The 26,943-nt window shown below is 41.3% G+C and overlaps 1 protein-coding gene across 1 annotated transcript in view; it reads right to left on the bottom strand.

The window, feature by feature from the left end:
- Nucleotides 1–287: 287 nt before the first annotated feature.
- ELOVL6 (ELOVL fatty acid elongase 6) overlaps nt 288–26,943 on the bottom strand; it is a 78,150-nt gene continuing 51,494 nt past the window's right edge. The window contains exons 3-4 of the mRNA XM_050337651.1: nt 4,892–5,043; nt 288–2,942 (exon numbers count right to left, since the gene is read on the bottom strand). Of these exons, the coding sequence (XP_050193608.1) occupies nt 2,518–2,942; nt 4,892–5,043 (577 nt within the window). The 3' untranslated portion in view covers nt 288–2,517. The remainder of the gene's footprint in view (nt 2,943–4,891; nt 5,044–26,943) is intronic.

The raw sequence follows: 26,943 nt of genomic DNA, 5'->3' as shown, positions 1-26,943 counted from the left end.
GCCTCCACTGACTTCACAGAGTCCAAGACTTCTCCTCCAGCTTCAGCTCCAGACACTGGACCACTTCCACACCCTCTTGCTCTATTTGAGGGACTCAAGACACACAGGACTGAGGGTCTAAATGGCACGATGGTGGACTTCTACCAATGCTTATCAGCTAATTGCAGCTTGATTTTAATTTTGCCTTTTCCACTCTTAACCGGTCTTCTTAACCTGCTTTTTAGCCAGGGCAAAATTAAACATGAGGAAAAAGGCTTATTCAGCATTATAATTATCTACTCCCAAGCTGTATAACAAAATGGTTTACACATTTAATTGGTTTTGTCTAATATTTCCACGTATACAGTAGTCCTATTAATGAATATCATAGCTTCATTACTGCATATCACATTTTGCTATGTTTTGTACCATAAAATAACGTCAGCACATCAATAACTTAAATAACACAAATGTAAACTCATTTTCTGCTTGTTATAATTATGATTTTAGCCTGAATAGGCTTTTGATTTGTAAGACCATTCACATAATATGGAATGTAACTTTATTTGTTTTTCTTTTGTATATAATGAGACACCGAAAGCCCTTGTCATCTCTTAACAGGATACTAAAGCAGCTCTGTTTCATGAATGACAGCACAATTAAAGCTAAAAACCATAATTAAGAAAACCCTTTTGTACTGTACAATCTCAAATTAAAGCAAGAAAGATAATGACAATCTTTTGCATTAGCCAGGAAACGTGATTCTCTGCCACTGGGCTGCTTTTTCTTGTTGACAATTCACAGAATGTGTATATGGTTGTAGTTATAGGTGTGTGTATATCCTATGCAGAACAGCAGTCCCTATTTTGTTGATCTAGTTCTTCTAATTTTTTAGTTAAACTACCTAGCTGTTACAATTTAGAATACTACATTAACACATTTAACATCAAGTTTACATACTTGCGTCTTTGAAATACTAGGAACTTTTACACATTTTATTTGGCTTTGTAAGGACTGAAATATCACAGATAATGCAATCTACTTGCCTTTGAAAGAATATGGCTGTTCTCAACTAAATCTCTAAGGTTCAGAGTGAAACATGTTTCTCCTTATATCTGTAGCTGACTTCAGAGAAGAAAGTATGTCCTCTTAAGCGGTCAGTCTGATGTTACAGTACAGATTCTGCAGAAATATATATTTAATGAAGGATAATTCTCTCTGGACTTTAGAGTCAAGCTGTTGCAGCAAAATTACTTCGTTTAGACTAATTTTTCCTATACAAATCTCAAGAAAAACCTATTCCAAGTATGTTTTGTAGTAGTATCTCCACATGACCAGAGGAGGGCACTTTAAACATCTTTGCACTGCCCAGGAGGCAGATGCAGAAGCACAGTGATACCCAATGTCGTGCAGTCCTGCCACTTCTTCCAACCCAGGCAGGCACCCTTGCAGCCACAAAAACACGGAATTTGTATTGTACCACAGGGCTCTGTTCTGAAAACAGTGGGCAGATGTATCACTCTCTTCTCGCTAACTAGGATTGCTTCCAATTTCCCCCATTTAATTCAGTGTTGCTGCAGGCTAAATTAAGAGTAGCGGATAATTCCTAAAAATCATGTGAGGGGAGCTGTCTCCCTCTCCTTCCTGAACATCCCTCTGCTATTAGCCCCTGTTAATTTAGCAAATATTGATTGATTGATTTAACCCTCTATGACTTATCCTGCTGTAGAAATTCCTTGCCTTTAACTGAAAAATGCACTTGGAAAATGCACTCTCTGAGATATGTATTGCAACAGTGCATCTTTTCACATTAAACTCTTGTAAAAGTACTGCTCCTTTCCACCTTCTGAGGGAGGCAACTCTGTGTCCCAGATCTGCTCTCCTTACAGAGTACATAGCAGAGAAATCAATCTCTTCTCTTTTTCATTCATGACCACAGTGTGGAGTTCAGCAAGTTTCCATGCAGGAAACATCCTTTTCAGCTTCATTTTGGCTAAAGGTATCAACCTTCTATGGAAAAGATTTTAATTCTGCAATCTTACTGTTATCATTGACAGATCTCTTTTTTTGTCACTTCTCCTTTGTTTTGTTCAAGTTTAACGCTAAGAAATTATTAGAAAGGATTTAGAAATTTTTTTTTTTTTTTTTTAAATATAAATCTCTCCTCCACCCTGGGGAAACACACTGCTTATTTAACATACTTTTTCCCCCTCAACAGTATTCCATTTCTCTTTTCTTTTCTTTCTTCTTTCCTTTTTTCTTTTCTTTTTTTCTCCTTCTTTCTTTCCTCCTTTCTTTTCTAGAGCAGACAGGTACAAGAAGGAAGTTGTCTTTCATCAGCAGTCCTTTGAGATAGAGTAGAATTCAGTGAGTCCTCACCATGATAGGATCATAAACTTACTGGGTTAAACCAAGCTAACTTTCCCTAAGCTGCCAAGTTTTAGCTGCACCATACATATATGTTTCCTTGTGCCTTTTTTTTTCTTATAATTTTTTTTTTTCTTGATGACCCTGAGCTATGGCTTCTTGTTCCTACCACTAGTCAACCTTCCTTTCTTTTCTGGTTTTGCCGATATAGGCCTCAAAGAAAAAATGGCAGAAGAGCACGAAGTAGCTGAGGTACATGAGAGAGGACCAGATGATGTTCTGCACGTGGGAATGGCACTGGCCCTGCTGCATCCAGGAGAAGACCAGGTAATTGATCACGCAACCGATCAACATCTGAGTGATCTGCGACAAGGTGATGAACATGGCAAACTTGCGTGAGACTCTGAAGCCAGCAGCCCGCAAGGCATAGTAAGAGTACATAACGGCGTGTACTCCATAGTTCATGGTCATGAACCAGCCACCGCCAGCCACCATGTCCTTGTAGGAATACCAAGAATAAAGTAACACAGTAATGTGATGGTACCAGTGTAAGAAGATGAGCTTCTGTTTCCTAAGAATAATGAATATAGTATCACCTGTAACAAAACAAAACACACACAAAAAAAAAAAAAAGAAAGAAAGGGAAGAAATGAGAAACATATCAAACAATTCAATAATTAATGCAGTCCTCTCTTCCCTTTGCTGTTACTGAAGTATACACTACTTTGGAGCAAGAAAAACCACCAGAGGTTGTCTGATCCAAGAATCAGTTTGGCTCCTAATCTCTACGCAATCTTTAGAAAACCAGTGTATCTACATTTTCCTGTGTGAATAATCCCCATTTGAAAACTCCATAGGTTTACATGGCAGCCCTTTGCTGCAAACATAATCCATGAAAGTCTGAAGTGAGGTAGGCGGATGTATGTGCATCATCTCTGTCTGTGAGACTGTCCATTATATACTGTCACTGGAAGAGAAATGCAGTTCAGTAGAGAGCAGAAAACCTGAAGAGGAAGCAGCACACTGTCCTCTGATTCAAATGTCTACATGGAAACTTAACCTAGTTAAAATCAGAAGAGCCTTTAGAGCATACGCAACGTACAATGCTTAAAGGTATGTCATTGTCAGGCAGAGATGCTTACAGAAAGAAATTTGGGTTTTGCTGAAATGCACATCCTCTTCAGCAAATATATCTTACTATTGTAGAAAAGTAAATTTTATTCCTCTTTCCTGCTTTTTTTCTTCCTTCTCATTTTCGTGATTGCAATGAGCATCTCAATTAGATATATAGATATATGTATGCTACTTGTTTTCCATTGTTATAGACACAGTGTTTCCAAAAAAATCCCTGAGATTTGAATCTGGGGACTAATTTTGATTTATATGTATCCAAGGAAATCTATATCACGAATATTAGTCACGGGTGGAAGCAAAACTGCACTGTCTGCACAAGGTCTATAATGAGCCATAATGCTACTGTTTACTTCAGTAGCTGCAAGATGTTGATTCACATTTTAATAACTAATCATATGTTCAATTTATTGTTGCCATGCAGTTCTAGCTGATGTTTCCCAGTTTCAACAACTGCATTTCTGTGGGTTGGCAGTAATTTAGGCAGCAGGAAAACAAGGGATTCTGACACAGCAAGGCAATTGGTGTCAGTCTCTTTCTAGTTTTCATGCTGATGAATTGCTGTCCTCTAATTTTCTGAATCAAATTATCTGCTGAAAGGTAAAGTCTTATTTTTGCTGTACACCTGAACACAGTGAGAGCTGCAGCCTTTGAGGTTCAGTGAGGGAAACCTCCAAAATGAAAGCTGGAGGGCTGATAAATCATTGCCTCCTCCTTTACATTAAAGCAATCCTTTCTTACACTAAGTTGTGAATGAGAACACCTTAAGACTGACTATTAAGTTGCCTTTGGCATGTTTATCATAGATATCCTTACCAGAAAAGCTGTCGGGGATACAGAAGTTTGTAAGAATCAGGACTGAAAAAGCTAGACATATTAGGGGAAATTTGTTTCTATTCAATGAAGCAGACAGCCACAGCTTTCAATGCTTAGGGAGGAAGCACCTTACTGTTCCTAATTGTATACTTAGCTGTGTATTAAAGGATGAATGCTAGAGAACGGAGGCAGAACCTGGCTCAAAGCTTCTTGCTGACACAGCTGCTACAGCCCACCCTTCACTTCTGTACCTGGGGGGTCAGTGACTGACGATTATGCTACTCCTATTTACCCACAAGTAGCTCAGGAAGAAGTATGTACCAGATTGCTTTTACCTCTTGACTGCCCTGCTGTGTATAATCACTGCAGTTTATCCCTGGGTTGGGAATGGTCTTATTCACCGCACATTGCTCTAACTTCAGCCAGGTTGGAATTAATCTCTAGAGAGTAAAATATGCAGTTTGGGCTTTGTTTATGTTTACTCAGTTTTTCTAAGACTTAAATGAGATTTTGACAGCACTGAGACCCCTCTTGTGCTTCCTGCATGGACATTTCTGCTCTAAATACACACAGTGAGAGAAAGAGAGAGGGTACTCACCTAGTTCGGGTGCTTTGCTTAGCACAAATGCATATGCCCAGAATTTGCTGACAGGTCCAATGTAAAAACTCTGGTCACACACTGACTGTTTCAGGCCTTTGGTCATCAAAATGTACAGCATATAAGCACCAGTTCGAACAGCACCGAATATACTTTAAAACAAAAAGAGAAAATAAGAAAGTTAAGCGAACATTTGAAATCTACGTGCCATCACTTCAAATCATTAAGGGAAAAAGGCCATATATGTGCTGAAATAATAAGTTTTACACAGCCTAAAAGCTGAAACAACTCTGCTGGCTTCTAGGAATTTATTTTGAACTCAGACTTGCAAACTGGCCTGCAGCTGTATCCCCTGGTGAAAGTCTGGAATGGTAACATCAATGGTTTTTATTTCATTACTACAGGAACAATCCTTCAGTTTTCAGGAGCAAGGAAACATCTACTTCAGCTCAAAACAACAGGCAGAATTTTGATGCTGCTGTATCATCATAATAATCAGGACAAATTACCTCGTCTGGTTTCCTCAGAGGTTTTCTCTTGTGTCTCCCTGTGTTTTTTATACCCACAGGAGCTTAAGGACAGGCAAACCCAAGTACGGCACACAGATTTTGATGGGGCATCTCAGTCAGGGCTAGTGTTTTGGTGCATATGATTGACTTCACACTTCACTTAACAGGTCATTGCTAACAGAGGAAACCACTGATTGAATCAAACTACAAACAGCAGATTCACCCTCACCTCATCAAAGTGAGATGCAAGGTAACAGTGTTCTGTAAATGAGAAATACCGAGAGATTTGCAACTATATTAATTAGTGCAATTACAGAGGGGATAGGTTGACATCCAGCTGATGTAAGGAACAAAGGCTTCTTTCCCAGTAGTAAGGAGCTCTGCAGAAGAAACTGACTTACTTTTACAGCAAGAACATGCTTGCCTGTTGTCTACCATTGTAGCTTGTTGGCCCTTCATAGGTGTTAATGAGTACTAGGTGAATGAAGTAGATTTCAAAAAAAAAAAGGAAGAAAACCAGACCCAATCTCATTTGAGGTTGAGTATATCTTTATGTCTACATCGTATGTCCTCGTCCATCTACCCAGCTCCATCTTATCTCCCCTCTAACTTCTTTGTGACCTTGACCTACCCTGCTCTGCTTAGTTGTCTTTCACGACTATAGCCTGGCAGCAGGCAGAACAAGCCACCTAAAACTTATGCATAAACACGTGGGCAATGCAAGCTACCATTTATGCAAAGTATGTGAAATAATGAACAGTTCCTCTGAAGTTACAGATTCTCTGCTACTTGTCCTTGTCTTCTGAAGTCGGTATTTAAAAAATGTGTATTAAAATCATCAAGGAAGCCTCAAAAGTTGAGGTCTGTGGCAGTCCTTATGGCACTTGGTCTGACTAGATAGTTCTAGTAAGCCTGCTGAACATAAAAACTGCTGACTTGAACTTTTATATAATTTACCCAAAGTATTTAGATCTTCAAATCTGCAGCATTGACATACCCAGTCAAATCTGACTGCTGCTAAGCAACAATGCAACTTGCTCTCCCCTGTCCACTGCAACCAAGTGGAGTACCACACTGTCTGGTGCTCCTCAGGCTGTAGCTGGAATCACAGATGGGGCTCTACAGCCAGGTCATGCCCAGGGAGAAATGCTAAATCTTGGCTCCCCCACCATTATCTTTTGAGGCAACCACTGCATGAGGTTTCACTGTGCCATCAGGAAATTCATACAAATGTGAGCACTTTTGAAGCTACTCTTATTATTTGCATAGTGGTAGCTGCTCATGGGCTCTATTGCCAAATGAGTCCTCTTGAGCTATGTGCATGGTACAGGTATGCTGAGCCTGGGTTTCCCATTAGCGCTGCCCAAAGCAATGCCTGCATTCCCAGGCTTAGGCAGGGCAGCTACTGCAGTCTCTCGTGTTCATCCAGCCCTGTGTGCAGAAAAGACAGTGCAGTATTCTTAGCATCTATGCAGCCCATAGTATATCCTCTCCATGAAGGGTTGTTTCCTTCCAGAAACGCTCTCTCAGCACACTTTTCTTACATCTTTCAAGCATCAGTCCTTTTAAGTCAGCAGAGTGCCAAAACCTGCAGGAGGAGTTTTGAAATGAGGTGTAACTCATTCTGTGTTTTCTCTTTGGCATTTAATACATGCACCTTTTTTTTTTTTTTTTTTTTTTCTCAGGAGTTGCATTTCTCATTCCCAAGAAGACAGGAGATCCTGACAGAGATATGATCTGATCACTTCCTGAGGCAGTGAACTCCTCAGGCTAACCAGGGCATGCTGCGGCTTGCTCCTATGTTTTGAGTGGTGGCAAAACTGGGTGGAGGAAGATCAGACAGAATATCTAATGATATGTTGGTTCTCCCATTAGCAAATACCTCATTGGTGACATTAAAATGGGGCAAAAAAGGAAACTTTAAATTATGAAATCAAATAGCTGCAAGCAATATGCCTTTTCTTGTAAAGAAGCTACAATGCTTTATTAAAAAATAATTTATTAATAAAGTTTTAAAACCAAAGAGAATTCTGTGCCTTGAACACAAACCCAGATGAGAAGAGCGCTTGTTCAAGCAACAGGTAAACATTGCTCTAACTGTGATTGAGTATGGACACCCAGAGATCTAATCTGGACTGATAACAGAGCCAAAGAGTCTGTACCCGGTGGGGATTACAGTCTCCCTTTGCTGTCCTTGAGATTATATTGATGCAGTTCTTCCTGTCTTTCTGTTTAGTAAGAACTGCGGAGTTCTCCTTGGAGTGCACTTGCACACACACATTCATTCACACACATTACTTTTCTATAATTCCAGAGGATGGTGGCTTCCTCTAGTTCTATGACTCTAGAAGTGACTCCAGTTACTGTTCTACACAGTGTTAGTCAGAGTAATCTGAATTTTTCATCAGTAGAAACGAAGTTACCTTTTCGCGTAACTCACAAGGGAAGGCTTTATGAGTAAGCAGGATAGCAAACTAGAAGTTACTGATTTAATTACCTAAATAGACACCATGAGCAGGTAGCAGATATGAGATGTGCTACATGCCCAAACACTACCTTGACAACAAGTGCGCACCACCAGAGACAGAAAAAGGTCTAATGCACAACTGCAAACGTGTCTTGGACCCAGAGAGCCAGGACTGCTTTTTGTGTCTCTGTCACTTAATCTTGTTTGTTCTGTAAGGTAAGATCGACCAACAAATTTCTATCTTGCAAAGACATGATGTGCAGCAGAGTGATGACATTGCTTGCTCAGTAAATCACTTCTGCTTCATTCTGTCCTCGCCCTGCTCTCTGCTGTAGCTTTTGTGAGGCATTGAAATGAACTGCTTACCAAAGCAGTCTGTCTGGTGGGAATCATCTGCAGGGATTTTAGAAATAAGGTAGTAGTGAATTACTGTACAATTACAGTCTTTTGCTACTAGAGAGACCGATCAGAAACAAACTGCACAAGCTAATGCTGCTTTCTCATCTATTCATATTCAAAATGTCCTACATTGTCCTCCCTTCGGGCAGTGACTTCTCTTGTGGATTAACAAATGCCCAATTGATATTTTACTGTCCATAGTATGATCAAAATATATCCATGAGTAAAATAAAAACTAATACTTTTCCCTCTCAAACTTGTTTTCAAACAAGGGTTGGTGGTTTGACTCTGACTGCATGCCAGGTGCCCACCAAAGATGCTCTATCAGTCTCTCCCATGGACAGGGGAGAGAAAATACATCAAAAGGCTCCTGGGTCAGGATAAGGGCAGGGAGGGATCACTCACCAGTTACCATCACGGGCAAAAGAGAGTTGACTTGGGGAAATGATTTTATTATCAGTCAGATCAGTAGGGTAACAAGAAACAAAAACTAAACCTTAAAAACACCCCTGCCCCTGCTCTCCCCCGCCTTCTTCCTACCTGTAACTTTACTCCTGAATTCTCTACCTACTCTCCTCAGAGGCTCAGGGAGGAGGGGATGAGGAACAGAGGTTGTGGTCAGTTCATCATGCGTTGTCACTGCTGCTTCTTCCTGATATGAGATGTGCTGCCACTTCCCCTGTTCCAGTGTGGGATCCTTCCCACAGGTGACAATCCTCCACAAACTTCTCCAACGCTGAGTCCTTCCTGAGAGCTGCAGCTCTTCATGAACTGCTCCAGTGTGGGTCCCTTCCATGGGGTGCAGTCCTTCAGGAACAGGCTGCTCCAGTGTGGTTCCCTTGTGGTGTAAGGTTTCCTGACAGCAAACCTGCTCCAGTGTGGGCTCCTCTCTCCATAGGTCTACAGGTCTGGCCAGGAGTTTGCTCCAGCACAGGCTTCCTACAGGGTTACAGCCTCCTTTGGGCTTCCACCTGCTCTGCTGGGGTCTTCCAAGGGCTACAGGTGGATTTCTGCTCCACTATGGACCTCCATGGGCTGCAGGGGCACAGCTGCCTCACCACGGGCTACAGGGTAATCTCCGCTCCAGCACGTGGAGCACCTCCTCCCCCTCCTGCATTGACCTTGGTGTCTGCAGGGCTGTTTCTCCCACATATTCTCACTCCTCTCTCCATCTGCAATTGCTCTTGAGCAGTAACTTTTGTGGTTCTTAAATATGTTATCCTAGAGGTGCTATCACCATTGCTGATAGGTTGGCCTTGGCCAGCCCTGGGTATGTCTTGGAGCTGGCTGGCATTCATGGAGGGAGCTTTTAGCAGTTTCATAGAAACCCAATACAGAGGGCCTCAAAACACATTCCATGCATGGGTTAGGCACAGCATTAAGGAGGGAAACTGAGGGCTGGGGAGTGGCTGATAGGAAGACAGTGCAGGCTTTAGTGGCTGAAGCCTATTGCTGCTTTCTGCTGTCTCCATCCTAATTGCCAGGAAGGAATGAAATACCTGTTTCTCAAAAGCCCAAGAGGGCAGCAGGTAGCTCAAGACTTCAGTCCAACCCCAGCTGCCGTTGTAGCAGGCTCAGCTCCTCCTCACAGAGGAGATCACTGCGCATTTTTGCTAGAGCTGCTTTCTATGCAGACCCATCTCTGCACTTGGCTCCTGACACCTCTGGACATCCCAGTCCAGGATCAACACTGCAGAACTGTGCAGAGAATGTGACTTCCACATAAAACAAATTTAAAAGTTCAGCACAGAATACAGTAACATGTCCTAAAGGCTAATCACAGAGTGGAAAGTCTCTGCTCTGGTTTGCATCTTTTAAAAGAACTTAAATCAACTAAATAAACCATGCAATCTGTATACGCAGAAAGATGGCACTGAAGGGGATAAAACTCTTGACTATAGCTATGGTGAATGAAAAATATGTTAGCTACAAGCTAGAGATCAGAAGTGGAGTATTTATTCAGAAGCATGCCATCCTGTACCCAGCACCAGCGGAGAGCAGCAGGGAGGCTGTAGACAGCAAGAACCAGCAGTGCTGCACAAAATTAAGGGCTGGTAAGGACTTCAAGCAGCGCCCTCCTAACCCAGGTCCACAGGCTGTTCAACTGTTCCACAGGTTTGTTCAGGCCCAAACCACTGGCACCCAGCTGGTTTAACTAGTCTCTGAGGTGTCTGACTATCCTCTGCCTTGGGCGTGCTAGGCTAGTCCAGCAGCGAGCTGGCCATGCACCCAGTCAGAGCTCCCACAGGTCCGGCTCCAGCTCCCAGCCTGGGGCCCAGCTACAGAAGAGAAGAAATCTTAATTCTGCCTCAGCCTACTTACATGGTGACTCACAGGAATCCCAGCAGGTGAGTCTGTGCCCTGGGAGCACAAGGAGGTGGCAAAAACATGGTCCTCCTCTGTTAAAGCCACACTGAGCAGCTGAGATGACCACACATGCAAGTCAGAGCCCTCTGACTGCATCCTGCTTATACCGGAATGGCAATAAGGAAGCGGGTTCTTCAGTTTTTGTTGACTCTTCTTTTTTTCATTTTAGCATGTGAAATATTTACAGAGAAAGCACTTTGAACTGAAAAGAAACTTCTAAAGGGCAGCAGGCGAAGAATGTGGACCTTCCTACACCTTCCTTCCTGACAAATCAAACCATGCTTAAACTTCCTGTTCTGTTCAGCATCAGTGTTTTGGTGGTCATACCAAGTTTCCCTTCTGCTGCTGAAGAGCTGGTCTCCTAACGTAACAAAATGACCTTTCTGTGCCCTTCTGATCTAAAACTCCCAGTCCTCAGAAAAGAGGAATGAGTTGTGCTGCTAATGCTGAGGCACAGGAGCACGGGAAGCACAGCAATCCCTTGGTCTGACAGGCCCAAGCGGCAGGGTAGTCCAAGAGCACACCTACGACAGAAGTTACTGTAAAAAGGGGCAGCAGAATATTTCTGTGCTTAGCCAAGAAACAGAAAACATGTAAAATATGAACTGATACTGAGGAAATGCAGGGAGGAAGCACATGTAAGAGAAACAACTCTCAGAACAAAGTTTCTTGAGAAGAAATGCAGCTTCATCAAACATCACTGAACTTCCCAACAAGACAGTTGTCAAATCCATAAAGAAACTCCCATGAGCAAAGAAACTCAGAAACTTCTGGTATTACCAAGCAGCATGTACTAAGGTGGGTGCATCTCCATGGGAAAGAACATCTCACATCCTTCAGCCATTTCCTTGCTGTTCTTTTCAACTCATTCCTAAAAATAAGCTTGTAACAAAGCAATTTTTCAACACCAGTGGTAGGTTTGTTTTGCAATTCTCTGGAAGTAATATATAGAGTTTTTCCTCTCTGCCTGGTACAGTTGAGCTTCTCTCCAATCACTCTTAACTGGTCCCAGACTACCAGCCCATCAGCGATGTGCAGCACACAGATAACATAGCAGGGACAGGGCTAGGTGACTGATTTCTGTTGTGGTTTTGCTCTGGGTCAATTTGCTTTCACCCCCCCACACACAATTACTATTAGTTGAGAGAAGGTTTATGCCGACAAAAGAGACTGGATTTGGGGAAAATAGTATGAATATTTATTATTAACAAGTTAAAATTAAAAAAACTATATCTACAACAATTTTACTTAAGTAAAAGTACTATGTATTTACACAAAATAGTTTTGCCCCCTTTATATCAGTCCAAGGAGGAAAAGCAGTTCCTTTCTCCATTTCTTGGAGCTCCAGGTCTCTTCAATAACTCTGCAGCACCCTCGTCGCAGCTGGAACTCCTTCAACTCTCTCTTGCTCTGTGTCAATCTCCAGGGCTGGGCCTACTCCCCTCCTGGGCTAAGACCACAGGCTGGGGGTTACCCAGGTCCTGAAGGTTTTTCCTTCCATGGGCTTGCAAGGGGACACTTGCCTACCATGGATCTTCTTCCATGGGGTTACAGGGGATAATGGCTTATGAGTCCATCCCTGTTTCCCTATGGAGGTCCCTCCCCACGGGAGAACAGTCCTTGATAGACCTCTCCAACATGGGTCTAGCATGGATCCTTCACTCGGATCCCAACATCTTACCCAAGCTGTTTGCTCCGGCGTAAGGCTCTCTCTCAAGGTCACAAATCTTCAGTAGCAGCATGGATCCCTCACTCGGATCCCAAGCCTACCCGAGTCGTCTTTCGCTCCGGCGTAAGGCTCATCCCTTCAGGGTCATAAATCTTCAACAGGACTCTGCCTTATCTCAGTTCTTTTCATGAAGTCTTGGCTTCCTCATTCATCAACTTATTCCAGTGTAAGCTCCTCCATGAGCAATATGGGGGTCTTTTCACCCCAACAAACTTCTGCAGGTGGCAGAGATTATTTTTCAGTCTTTTCCCTGCTGAAGGGAGAGAGTGAAAGGGGGAAGAAGCAGCCCCCCCTCCTTCAAACTTTCCTTCTCTCTCCTGCAGCTGCCAGCTTCGACCTTGGACACTTCGTTATCTCTTTGCCGGAATTCTTTTGCAGTGGTTTCTGTCCAAGCAGTTAGTTCTTTAAAGTTTTATTTTTCTTCACTCTCTTACATGAGAGAAAGGGGGCTTCAGTGCTACACCTGCCCCCAGCCCAAGCCGGGGGAGGAGAGGGCCTGGCCCCCCCTGGGGCTTGCTGCCTCTCCTACATGGCTACCGCTCCTAATTTTCAACTACGCCACAAACCTTCTCTTCCGTTTTCTTAAATATGTAATTAGCAAAGGCGTCACTAAGAGTTTTAATTGGCTTCTTGTCCGGAAATCCACCTGGACAAAACCATCCTCAGCCCCAGGGGCTGGCTGGCTGGGCAAAACCACGACAATTTCTTAAGAAATTGATGTATTTTCTTGCTGCAAATTAAGCTGTTTGTAGGGGATTTCTATCTGTCGCCCATAAAACCCTGCTTTGGCCACATGAGAAGGAATGATAGTTTTTGGCTGACTCAGCAGATACCGAGGCACCTCTGGAAGATGCAGGCATTCGAGGGGCCACTCGCCTTTCAAACCAGCAGAGAGAATGTTTTTTTCCATGCTTGCCACAGTATTATTTTCTCCTAGGTGACTTCAGATAAAGCTGGCAGACCAATGTTGGGAAGTGGCCCATTCCAGAGAGGAAGCACAGGAGAATAGATCCTACCTAGCAAACAGAGCAGGAGTTCTGGGAACATGCATTTGTATGGTGACCACACACTAAATACATATGAATACACACACACATACATATATATATATATATATATATATATATGTACAGCTGTATTATAGGAAGACATATAACCTAATATCTGTGTAGACAGGTGAGGTAGTCAGATCACAGTGTACTTGCTGCATTTCTATTGCTGTAGTGATTATTAAACCAGTGGGAAAGATGGAAGAACCATTGGCCTGCTCCTAATCTAGAATCTGTCCTTACATTTTGTGGTTGATTCAGGAGCAGAGTACTCTGGGAAACTGCTAACCTTTAGGGAAAAAAAGAGAAGACAGTCAAACAAAACTTTAGCATCTAAACAGAAGGTTTATGGGAGTCTGCCCTCATTATCTGTAAAAAAGTAATGAAACTGCATTTTTTTCCAGTTCTCCCAGGTTATGGCTATAGAGAGGGTAGTTTCTTTTTAAAGCTGAGCCAAACCAGAAGGGAATGTCCAAGTTAAAGTGTTTATCTGGGTGGTATCAAATGAGAAAAGGATATTAGGGTCTGGTTTGTGCAGACCAGAATTATGGACCAACAGCCTCCTACCTTTTACTGGTGCTTGGGTGCCTTATTCAAAGCCTATTGTTCCAAAATCTTTTGTGGGTAGACATGTCAGACTGTTTTGAGGCTGGGAAGCGAATTAAAACTGTGAGAGTAGCCTCCTTAAGAGTCTGCCTGACAGAGACAGCACTCCTTCCACCACATGGAGAGGACTGGTGAAACCTGGTCACACACCAGCCTTCCAGAACACTGAAGCAATGGGTGAATGATAAATACGTTTCCTGGTTAATCAAGTTTCCTTAAACTTGCACCTCCACAGGCACATGTTTACAGGGTATCACAGGCAGTGAATGTGGATCCTCTGGGCCCCACTTTCTGGGGGTCTGACATGAGCAGGATTGTAGCAAAGGAGCAATGCAACCCACCAGAATTTGCAACTGTTTTGATCGGCTTTCTGATACCCAAGGCGCTCTGGGAGGAGTTTGTGGACTGGCTAGATTTCATTGCAGCTGTTCCACTCCTTCTTTCTTTTTTTTTTTTTTATGAATCACCTCTTAACTCTTCTTGTGATTTTTTCCAATGAGGTACACTTTCATCCACACTTAACCAGCTCTGCAGGTGGAGGGGAGGAGCAGCACCACCTTCACTGGGTAATGTGCAATACATGAGGATGCAGTATTAAAAAAAAAGTTGGATTTTCCAGATGGAATAAATTTTCTGAAAGAAAGGAGGAATCAATTAAGCCTATGAAAATCTTTATATATAGTTTTACTAAGAAGGTTGTCAGACTACTTAAATGTTATCTCAGATGTGACTCCTGTCTTAGTTTTCCTTGATAATATTCAATAAGATTGAAGTTATGTAAGTTCCATGAATTACCATAAAATCCTGCATCTTCTTGTACTTAGATAGGTGTAGAAACTATAAAGTTGCTTTAGGCTAATCTTTGATTGCTAAATCATGATATTTGCACTGTATGGTGAGAAACCATACACTATGAAGCCAATCATTAAGTATAAATGAAATGTGGATAATGACTGAAAGCTATCATTTGGCTGTTGTTCAGGGATCTAAATTAAATTAATGGCTCTTATTTTGATTTCACAGAGTTAATGAGACCTGTGGCTACTCGTCATGCAATATGACATGTGCTCTAATCTCACAGAAAAGCAACCTGGGAAAGGATCTGGCACCCAGCATCCTAAATGGTCAATGTGACACAGGGACAGCCTATATGAAATATTCATTTGCATTAATAACTGACTAGAAGAACCAGCTTTGTAAGTCTGCACCTGGTTATTAAGAATATTTTGCTAGGTTTGTGGAAGAGGGTTTCATTTTCCAAATTAAATTAAGCAGTCCCTTGGTGAGTGAAGGATACACAGCAATACAGTATTCATGTAAGTGATGAAGTCTGAAAAAGAATAGTACTGACTATAGATTTGGTCCCTCTTAAATCTAAATGTAATATTTTTAAATTATCATATAAGCATTTAAAGAAAGGACTTTTTAACAGTGAGGTACCTTGAAATCCTAGAGACACTTGTTCAAATTAGAGCTGATGAACTCAACCCAACTGTTATTTTCATAAGACATGGCAAAGAAAATTAATGTAATTAGGCTGTTATTTCATCATCTTTCAACATTTCTGAAGTGCTTTCAAGCAACGAAAAGGAGACCTCTTCATGCAGAAAGACTGTTGTTATAAAACACTTGTAAAGCACTTCTCTGTTTTACCTCCCAGAACCAATTCAGGGACCTCCCCAGAAGACTCTGTCTCCTCATTGAATCCATTTAAGATTAAAAGGTCATCTCCATTCTCTCCTCATAGCAGACCTTCTTGTTGTCACACCAAAATTTTGGTCTCCTCTGCTTTCCAACAGCAAAGTGACCTACCACCTCCAGCTTGGGCTGTCCCAGAGTTAGCAACGTCTCAATAACATTCAGGCCAGCAACTGCTTTAGGTCAGATGTTCCTGTGTGAAGAACTGCTAAGTACAAAGCTGCTTATAAGATGGGGTCTCTTCAGGTTCAGACCTAACTTCCTTCAGACTTCTGTGTTGACATCTCCAAGGACCTTAGCATTGTATTTGTGAATACCTCACAGAATCTAAGGGCCTTTACTCATGTGACAGCCTCATAAGGTGGTTAAGCATAAGACCCATTTCAAAGACAGAGAGGCGAGGTAAACTGAAATTTAATTGTCCTGTCAAAAACCTGTGTCTGAGTTGTGATGAGAAACGATGCACAACATCATGAGCTGTGGTTCAGTGCCCTACCCATGAGGTCTGTTTGATGTAAGCAGAAAGAGGTCTGCCCTCACTCTGTTATCAGTGAAAACAGTATTACTGAATTAATAGTAAACACGATCCAGTAGGAGGAATTTTCTTCAGGAGGAATAGTTCTTTGACCTACTGCAGATTTTCTTTTCACTTTTTAAAGTTGCTTTCTGAACCTTCAAGTCCCAGACCCTCCATTTTAATTACCTAAGGTACACCCATATCTTTCAAGATAAATAGTTTATAGGCATAAAAGCTGTTGGTACACTTCTTAACAACACATTTCATTGTCTGCACCTTTGATATTTTGGCAGCACACTTTCAAAACCTAAAAATCCAGGTTGATAGGCAGAGACATACAGTACAAGTTTACAAACCTGTGCTGTCCTAGAAACACTAAGAGCTCGAGAACTTTTTGACCTAACCAGAAGACCAGCCCTAAGACTCAGTCAGACTCTTTCTTTCCCTCTCTTTTCCCTTGATGTGTTAGGCAAATACCAGTGTGGATTTGGCCTGATAAAGCTGGACAAAAGCCACAGAGAATGTGAAACTTCGGAGTGAGTTTTAAGAGCGTCCCTGCTTGTATCTCTCCTCCACTGTCACACCTCTTGAGTTTGCATAGGATCAGACCACAGCAACTGACCTAAACTACAGGAGAAAATATTTGTATTTTCTCCCTTGTGGAATTTTTGCAGTTGTTCTAAGTGTTGTAATTGCTTGCATTAATGCTCCTTGACGATCTCCTTACTCGCACCAGTGGACTCCAGAAGAAAATCAGGCACAGATCAGAATCCATGATGGGGGGGTGCCTAACTCCTTGGGACATGAACAGGTACAAAAGCCATGCTAGTGAGGTGGAAAATTCAATGCCAAAACTCTGAAAAACTCCTCTTCTCTTTTTCTAATGCCTACAGTTGATAAAACTACAAAAATGCACTTTTAATACTATTCAGTAGCAATTGATTCTGCGGGAAATTCATTTTGAAAGGCTTCTATCCACCCAAGTCTTTGAAGGAACAGGCTGAAGACATAACCAGTTAGTCAATCATGGACAAAACCAGAACCCTAAATTCTCACTGTAAAATGAAAAAAATCTAACTATTTCAAAGTCAGTCTTGCAGAGGACTGCAATGCTTGTTTCTGTAGGGATTTAGTACTATCATAACACTGCTGAGAAGCTAAGCTGAACTTCTTTCTGCTCCTATTGTTTGCATTTCACTGGGAAAAAAAATCATACTGGCTATAATTTTCTCATTTTTTCCTTTAAGAAAACTAAGTTGGGCCACAGATGTGAAAATATGTTACTGAGTCTTCTCTGGTGCTGATAAACTAAAGTAACTATTTACATGCTCATTCTAGATTTAGCAATTTTAGTGTAAAACTGCAAAAGCAGAGAAGGAGGTTTGTACTGTCATATTTTACCCTTTGTTAACTGTGTTTAGACAATCATGTGCTCAGTTACTACAATTCAGTTGCTAGCAGATAATAGAAAGCACAGGAACTCCCTGTGTCCTCCCCAGTCTAGTATTTATACGGACTTATTTGGGACCATTATTTATTCTCTTGCAATGGGCAGGAACAAGAAAAAATTATGGGAAAAGCACCTTGGTCTCACAATATACTTTTTTCCTATGGTAACTGAACACCTTTAAAAGCAGGTTTTCAAAAATTACCAGTCATTTAAGAGCACTTAGTTAATCTTATTCTTTAAAAAGAACACATCCTCTTCAGCCCATGTGTCTGAAAGGCTGCAAGGTATCTATAATTTTTATAATGACTAAGCCATTGGAATTAAGAGCACAATTTTCACAAATGTTTTAGACTAGGAAATGTGTTTAACTTCCCAAACTCTCTTAAAGCTTGTAATGACTAATGCCTTTGTTCCCACTTAAAATTTTACCTCTCCAGCTGAGAAAGGAGAGGGAATGCATTATTTGAAAATGTTCACTTCCTTTGAGGAGGTGTATGTGATAACTAGCAGTGGGGACCCTGTGTGGCACTTCTCTGCTCTGAGCTCCTGTACCCATGCATCCCACAGTGAGCTCTGCTGGCCCTCTTGCACTGGAGCTACTCCACCAGTCACCCTGGAGGCAGGGTGCTGCCTCTGCTGCCCTGCTGCCTGCCCAGCTGTGCTGCTCTGGCTGGTTGCATGGCCATGCTGTCCAACTGCACTTTTTTTTTATAACATGATTTCATTGCTCTTAGTCACAGTGGGAAAAACGAAGATCGCAGAAGGACGGAACTTTTCCAGCCAGCCTTGGCACCAGAGAGTTCAAAATGTGGCACCATGCAGCTGCTCTGCTCTGGGAAGACATTGACAAGGCATTTAAGATAGTGGTTTGTGTCTCTGCTGGATCTTGTTTCAAACATGGTTCTTTTACAGAGTGACAGAAAATCCCAGGACTGACTCAAAAGCTTGGAAATACACTTATGCTGCAGTCGAGAATGCAGCAGGAACCATACCAATGCTGTATTAAGTACCATTATGTTTACTACAAATTCTGTCTCTATAATCCACTGCTCTGAGTAATAGAACTCAGTTCCTTCAGAACACACTTAACGCAAATAGTTACCATCTCTGCAAGGGTATGAGAACACCAAGAATTTAACAAGCCCCATTCTTCTGATGCCTTGCTGCCCAGCTGCTCCTCAGCCTCCTGCCCTGCCCATCTCCTAACTGGGAAGGAGAACAGATGGATATTGCAGCTCACCCCCACAGTCCTTTGCCCTCTTTGAAGGTGGAGGACACTCATTCAAGGTGGAGTCCAAGCCACAGCATTGTCAAAAAAAAAGGTAAGAAAAGAGGAAGATGAGCAATAATATGTTTTTTTCAGTGTGGTGCTTGCTTATCCTAAAATCTGATTGTTAGCAGTACTGGATGTGTTTTATAATGGGGTGCTCTGGCTCTCAGTACCATGAATGTGAGCAGAACTCTTGCTGATCTTGGCAGTTTTTAATCACTCTTTTTCGCAGAAGACTTTTCTTTGCATAAATTCATGTATACTTTGAGGTTTGGGCTCAGTCCTATCAAAATCCCAAAGTAAAATTTGAGAGAATTCCCCTTCCATGTCTAAAAAAGACTCCCATCACTGAACCAAGCACACAAGCCTTACTTTTCAGACCTCTAATGTATCTGACCCAGATGCCTTTCTAGCAACTTTTTCAATGCAAATAATTTGAGTTTTCAGTTGGGACCAAAACTTGATGTCAGGCCAGCTCAGAGTGATTTAAAAATCGTGCAAATATTTTACATGGCTCTAAGAAATAATATATCATTTGTGCAGGTTTGTATACCCATAAGCACATGCATACATGCCTGGGTGGTGTTTAGTATCCTATGCGATAAATTTTTGGGGGTAATGAGGTCCATTAAAGTGACAGCTTGCTCTGTGGTTTCTGAGTGAGGGCAGATACTGTGTGCCTTGCATCAGCCTTTTTTTTCTCTCCTCAGCAATAAATCCTTCCATGTGGGTTGACTCCCTTCAGCCGTTCCCTCTCACTGGCAGATTTCTTAGTCATAGCTCACTTGGCTCCCCAAACCATTTCTTTGTCTGTTTTATTGACAAAAGTGGACAGAAAACTACACTTCTTTCCTTCTCTCCCCAGGGACCTCAGTGAGCATACCCAAACAGTGACATCTCCGCAGGGCCCCCAATCAATGGACACTGTCATCTGGAGATTTTAATCACATTAACACCACAGCAGAGGAAAATCCATCTGATACTCCCTTGCTAAAGTGGCAAGCTCAACAAATTCTGCCAACTGCTGCAACTACTACTTGTAAGGCTTATTTATATGTGTGGATAAAAATCAATCTACCCCAGCTACCGCCTTCCAGTCCCTTCTCACGGAGTCTGAATTCCCTCTCCAGGAAAGGCAATTTGATCCCCTAGACCTGCCTTCCCTATGATTGCAAATAGCTATATTAAGACAATCCTGAGAGCAGAGTACCAAAAAAAAAAAAAAAATCAATAAAGCGAAGTTTTTGTGAGCTGGTGGAAGAACCCGCAGTGCTTACAAAGCAGAGCAGAAAAACAAATGCCAGGGCCAGATCCCAACCAGGAGTCTGTATAACAGAGGAGAAGATAATTGGTGAAGATAAAGGGAGTTATACTCGCATGGAGAGTCTTACAGAGTACTTGGTAGCTACACAAGGCCCGTTGGGTTTTGCTAGAGATAAGCAAGGAGCAATGGTCAGGCTGAAGGGCAGCTGCACTCAATCATTATCCTAGGAACATGAGAGAATAGCATAAGCTGCTTACAGGGGCATCCCTGTAATCATACGCTACTGAAAAACATATAACTGTTATATTAAGTGAATGAAAAACAATTTTTCAGCTCTACCCATGTATTCCTGCATCTCCTCTCACTTCCCAAGAATCACTTACAAGCTAATCAATAGTAATCACCTATCATCTGGTCCTGCCATCCTCAGTGTGCTGCTACCTGACACTGCTCCCTGATTATCTGGTATGTAGAGGTTAGGAACTTGCAGGAACAGTTTCTTAATGAAAGCTGTTACTTCTTGAGCAATAAGTCACTATTCCATCACTAAATAATATTTGGACTTTTGTTGTAGCTGAAATTCCCTGGAAACCTTACCAGGCTGTATACCTGGTGAGATGGTTTTCTGTCACGAAACATTTTCTAGTTCTTAGACATTTATTTCAGCAAGTCTGGACTGTGGTTAAATTACTAAAAAGGAAAAAAACCCAATTTTCAACTTAAGCCTTGCATGTGGTGCAAAATCTCAAATGAATTAAGGAATCTATCTGAGGATTTCCAAAGTAGCCCATGAGGATTCATAAGCACAGTGTACCTCTTAAGCAATCCTTAATGAATGCTTCAGGGGCATTTGCACTTGTTCCTGTGTCGCTACTGAAATTATTCTCAGCATACAACATTATCTCAAGGCAATTTTAGAATAAGTGTAGTATTGCAGAGATTTAAATGATAATCCGAAAAAAGTGGCATTATCTAGTTCTGCAGGATAAATTAAAGACACTTATGGGATCAAATGTATCAACTTGGCAGAGTAACTGTCATGTATTGCACTGAAATGTATGTATTCAGGAGTTTGAAATTATCCTACGCAAATAAAGCCAAACAGTAATAAAGTAAAAGATTTAGCAGAGAATCAAGCTAACCAATGGAGCCAGCCATCAGTAAAGCCGTAAAACTGGCAGATAACAAAGTAAGCAAAATCTAAGTTACAGGAAAGACTAGCATTTGACAGAATAAAGAAGGTTTGAAGAAGCTAACAGCTATAATACAGCTGTAATGAGCTGCTCAGATCCATAAATTTAATACCAACTGCAGGCCTGGAGCTGCTGACCTTTTTCACTCCCCAGGGCAGTACTCCTGCGAGCACCTAGAGAGGTTCAGATCTCAGGGACCTGCCTACAGTTGGTAAATAATAAACACAGTTTTTTTATTCAGCAACCTAAGGAAGATGCTGAATGGTACGGGCATGAGGACACACATTTGTTTAGAAGTAGTTAAACTTGTCAGAAAACAGTGACTCTGCTAAACCACAGCTCGACACCCGTATGCATCCGAGCCCTGCACACAAGCAGTGTTGGGTTTGGCAGTGTTTATTAACAGCTCGTCCACACATGAAGTGTTGGATTTGATAGGTCATGCAAGTTAACACCTCTCAGTGTTTTATTCCCACTGTCTCCAACAAGCACAAGCTGTTGGGGACTTACTCAGAAGAAAAATACACAGAGGTTTCAGTTCCCCAGGGATTTCTGCACGGAGGAGGTTCTTTTACCATGCTCATGAAGCCAGTATTGAGGCTGAGTAAAATGCAGAAGTGCTGCCACAGGGAAACAGTAGGGAGGTTTGTTTTCTTTTGAATTAACTACTTTATCTCCAATGCAGTTCCATTCTTAAGCCATCAGACAGATGTTCTGTATTTCTCAAATACACTTTTCAGTCTGCTTCCCATTTAAAATTGAGAGACAAATCTCACTCCCAGGGCTCTGTTTTGAGTACCATTTGTGCTAAGTGGTGGCCAGTAAGGGCTCCTGCAGGCTGGGACAGGCTGATCTCAGGAGAAAGGTGTAATTCAAGGTGACACACTGAGCGTCAACACACCCAATGAGTGTGAGAGAGGGGAAGGAACAGAGGCAAAATGAGCACAACTGCTTTCCAAATAATGTGCTAAATTCACTTTGCTAAGATGTTCATTTTCCAACAATAAAAATAAGCAAGCTAAGTCAGAGAAAAGAAAGTTTTAAAGAAAGGAAGCCCAGCTTAGCACCGAAAAAAGAGATTTTAATAATAATTTTTAGCCAGTCCTATCCATATCTCCTGGAATCAGGAAGGTCTCAGTAAACTGGAATCAGCAGGTCTCACAGTGACTCCTTGGTTTACTTTTAGTCAGGCCTGATTAGGTAAAACCAGTTTACATTCAAAATTACTTTGATGGACATAACAGAGTCCACAGCAATAAGAGAAGGGATAATGAAGGAGTGAGATTTTAGAAGAGAATAGGCACAGCATTTTGTCATATGACATCAGTTACAATTCTGGATACAGGGATAGTTAGAATAAATAAGGTAGATACTGGAGATGTATCTTATTGACAGTACTTTATTGGTCTTTTCTATATATTTTTATTTATTTTAGTCTTTATATTTTTATCACCTCTATATTTTAATGCCAGCTAGCACTTGCTTTGCACTGTTTGAATTCACTCTGCATAGCACTGTTTGTTCTCCTATTGGGATTACAGTTCAGTTTATGAAAAAGAAACTTTTCTCCTTCAACTGTTAAATCTCATACAAGGGATTTTTGCCTTCTCTCCAAGCACTCTAAATTCCTTCTGTTCACCCAACTTTCAACTTCTGCTCCAAAACGGTAATTAAAAGGATGTTTCTTTATCTGTTATGTAAGAAAATCAGGTAAGCATATAAAGATGAACGTGGTCCTATAGAAATAAATTGATAAGTATGTATACACTAGGCCTTTTACTGATTTGGGTTCTGAGAAATGTTCTACTGAGGATACACATTAATGCTTCACAAATACAGGGAATGTTTCACTTGGAGTTAAATTGCTTTTAAATTTATAAGCGAGAAGATTATTAATTCACCTGAAATGCTGCTTATTAATTTTAATGTTATTTGGTAAACATTCCTCTTTTCAGTAATTAATTTTATCTTTGAATGTTCTGTCGGGACCTTATGAAATTTCAGAGTATTTTAAGATTTTGATGAGTTGCTCAGCAACATATGAAATTAAGTTGTGTTTAATCTCCATGGCAAGTATCTGTCAATAGCAGCTCTTGCAACAGGACATAAATCTCAGTCATCTTTCATCACTTTTCCTAGTTATAAACATGATAACTAGAATGTATTTCAGAGTCACAAATCCAAGCAACTGAAATAGTTTCTTTACACATACGTGTAGTCTTTTCCATTCAATTCAGCTCAGAACTGAATTCCTCACACAAACACATCTGTTAGGCTGCCTTGTCAGGAGCCTTCTGTGGAACAAGGCAAAACCTTTACAGCATGCTGCTGTGCTTCCAGTAACGAAACAGTTAACAGCAGTCCCATAAAAGCAAAGTGAGTCACCTTCTTTTAGTGAGCCTGTTTGGTTTTGACTTTCAAATATAAGACCTATTGCTGTTGGAATACTTTGCTTTTGAGGCTCTGTTTAGCTTTGTGGCAGGCTTCTAGTGACCTTTTAGCTACATTTGATAATAATTTCTACAACTTTGAGAGAAAGTGTTCACCAGGAAGAAAGACATTTGGAAACTCTGTATTGATACCAACTCATTTCCACCACTGCTACAAAGCATAGCTGGGTTTGAATTAGAATCTAAGCGATCTCAGGTGATGACAATTGCTTTACGGTGGTGTAGTTTGGCTCGATGAAGAGATATTCCTCCTCTCACTGCACCCACCAGCCACGGTCAGGCTTAGCCTCTGCCTACAAATGATTGCATCACATTAGATGTTTTAGCTTCTTTGCCTCCCCTACTGATATGACAGTACTCCCTAAGGAAAACAACCTTTTACTATTATTAGTTAGTGCCTTGACCCTGAAACTTCTGTTGTCAGCCCCTTAAGGATGGAGAGCACATGAAAATGCTGCCATGCTGCTGGTCTCGTGTGATGATGAGACAATCAAACACTTTTACGCTCCTTGATAGAGATGCTACCCATACACAGACTCCATGGCCTATAAAAGGAATTATAAAAATCCATCTAAGATGTAATGAAAACATGAATAATTTTGTATCCTTCCATGAATCCTGGCCTCCGCTTTGCTGATTTATACAGATGCCAGCATGACACTTTTGATATACTCCAAGTAAAACATCCAATGAATGGCCTTAACTTCATGTTCAAAATGTCATGAATATAAAACTGGCAATTCAGGTTTGATTGCAGATTTTTAACCCCAGGAAATATTCAGAAATACAGGGCTGACCATCATTTTGATTATATAGGTGAATGAGCAATGGTTTCCTTGAGATGTTATGGGACTGAAGGGAGACCTTTTGTGTCAACTTTCTAACAGTGGGTTCCCAATGACACAGAGTAGCACAGGACTGCTCCCCCACGACCTCAGTACATAACCAGGCTGGGCAAAATCACATAATTTAAGTGTAGAAAAAAAAATGAAACAACAAAACAAAAGACTGGAAACGTTTCAGACTACAAATCTTCAATGCCTGAAGCAACTCAACAAACCTGGTAGGGACTAAAAAACCAAACCAACCCCACAACCCAAGAAAAATATCTCAAACTAATTTCTCAGCAAAAGATTTCCAGAAGACCATGTTTTCACAGTGATTTCCAAGTGAAAACCAAAATTTACTGTCATTGCTCCTACAGAATTTTTCACTGAGAAGTGGTAACCTATTTGAGAGAAAAAATGTTCAAAACTAGTCAACACTTTCAAAGGGAAATAAAGCTGCTTTTTTTTTTCCCTCAGAAATCCTGCTGGTTGCCAGTGTTGACACAAAACTCACTCTTGACCAGGCTTCTGAATGCTCAGCAAGCTCAGCAGGGTGGTGTAGTTGTTTTGTTTATTTATAAGCGTGGCAAGTTTCCTACTGTAGCTGCTACCACATTTAAATGATCTTGGCAAGAGCAAAGCACACAGGATACATTCTGAAGAAGGACCATGTGATTGCCTGGCAGGCAATTTCCTCTTTTTTTTCAAGACCAAAACACATCTTTTCAGCCTCTGCTAAGTGTTACTATTTCTGAGGACACTTGAAGCAGGTAAAATGGTAGGAGTGCTAGAAGGGAGATAAACAAGTAGTCCAGAAAAAAGCCTCACACTGACCTTGAGGCAGAATACTGAGGGCTCTCCAGGCAGGTTTTTCCTTCCTCAGTACAACCACTTACAGCAGATAAATAAATTACTTAGAATTTCTGCAACATATTGTAAAAATCTTATTATTTTAGCATCCCAGAAAGCCAAAGAGGAAGTAGTTTTAGAGTTAAGGAGCATTTTCCTGTATCCATAGTAAGTCTACAGGTGGAACGCTGGCATCTAAAGTTATCTGAATTGACCTTTGGAGGAAGCAGGAATGTCTTTCAAGCCAAGCATATATAAATGAAACACCTAGTTATGCAAGGAGCCAGAAAAAAACAGATCCAAGTTACCTGGAAAGTTTACAGCATTCAAAGTGCTTCTTGCTAAGAGAGTCTGTAAGGCTGGGAGTGACAAACGGTCCTAGAAAGCACAGTGGTGCTGAAGCACCAGGTAATGGATCTTCCAGTGAACACTTACAAGAAGTCTTCATCTCAGGTTTTAATGATTTCTTTGGCATTTCCTCTGTTTTCCAGGCAAAAAGTCAAGGGGGTTTGAATGGCACTGCATGTTGCTATGGAAGCTGCAAAGCCTCTGTCTTACTGCAAGCATTTAGAGTTGTTCTTCCCCCTTCCCTATTTCACTCCTCTTCATACTACTCAGCGCCTCAGAAGAGCAAAACACAGTCATAACATTTTTGTAATCAACTGATGCCCACTAGCAAATCCAGCATGTTAAATGCACAGTGCATCTGTGTAGGCCAAACATCTCACACTCATATTCAGCTCTCCCCTTTCCACCCTGCTGTCTCATTTCCTGACACAGAGGAAAGGGCAAGTTCTGCAGTGCTTGGGGAACATTTGTCCCTGAATTGTGCTATTTAAGCTGATGGAGGAAGCAAACCCTGCAGTGTTGAATCCTTCCTAACTGTGCCCTTCTGGTCAATGCTTCTCATCTGCTCAAGTAGAGCTCAACTTCAGTGCCTGCACTGAAGTGGTGGTCTCTATGGTAGATTCATCCTGGTAACTTGTAGCTTTAAAACATGAAGTCCACAGTTTTTATATCACACAGCATCACTCAGCAGCTCATGCTGGCCATGAGTTAGCTATTTCATATGATTATGATGGGAAACTACAATTAGAAAGTAATGAATATGTTGATTTCAAAGTCCATCTAGACAGTGTAGTGTAAATTCATGCTATTCCTTGATCACTGCATTGATCACTTGTGATTTTGGGATGAAATTAACTAGTGAAATCGTTTTAAAAACCTCAACATGCAAATGTCAGCCACAGACTCACTTCAAAATAACATGATTTTTAAATTTGCTCTGCACATCTTACGCAAAGGACAGTTCTGAAATCATGCTTCACCCCTCCCAGACTGGGAGTTAAACTACAAAGCCAGTGTAAGCCAGATAGTTTCTACTGTAGGCAATAAGAAAGTGCAATCA

This window comes from Myiozetetes cayanensis, unplaced genomic scaffold (genome assembly GCF_022539395.1).
Source record: "Myiozetetes cayanensis isolate MyiCay16 unplaced genomic scaffold, myiCay2020 scf7, whole genome shotgun sequence".
In the NCBI taxonomy this organism is placed as follows: Eukaryota; Metazoa; Chordata; class Aves; order Passeriformes; family Tyrannidae; genus Myiozetetes; species Myiozetetes cayanensis.
Note: the sequence above shows the minus strand (reverse complement) of the source record. Positions and strands in the feature narration are given on the sequence as shown.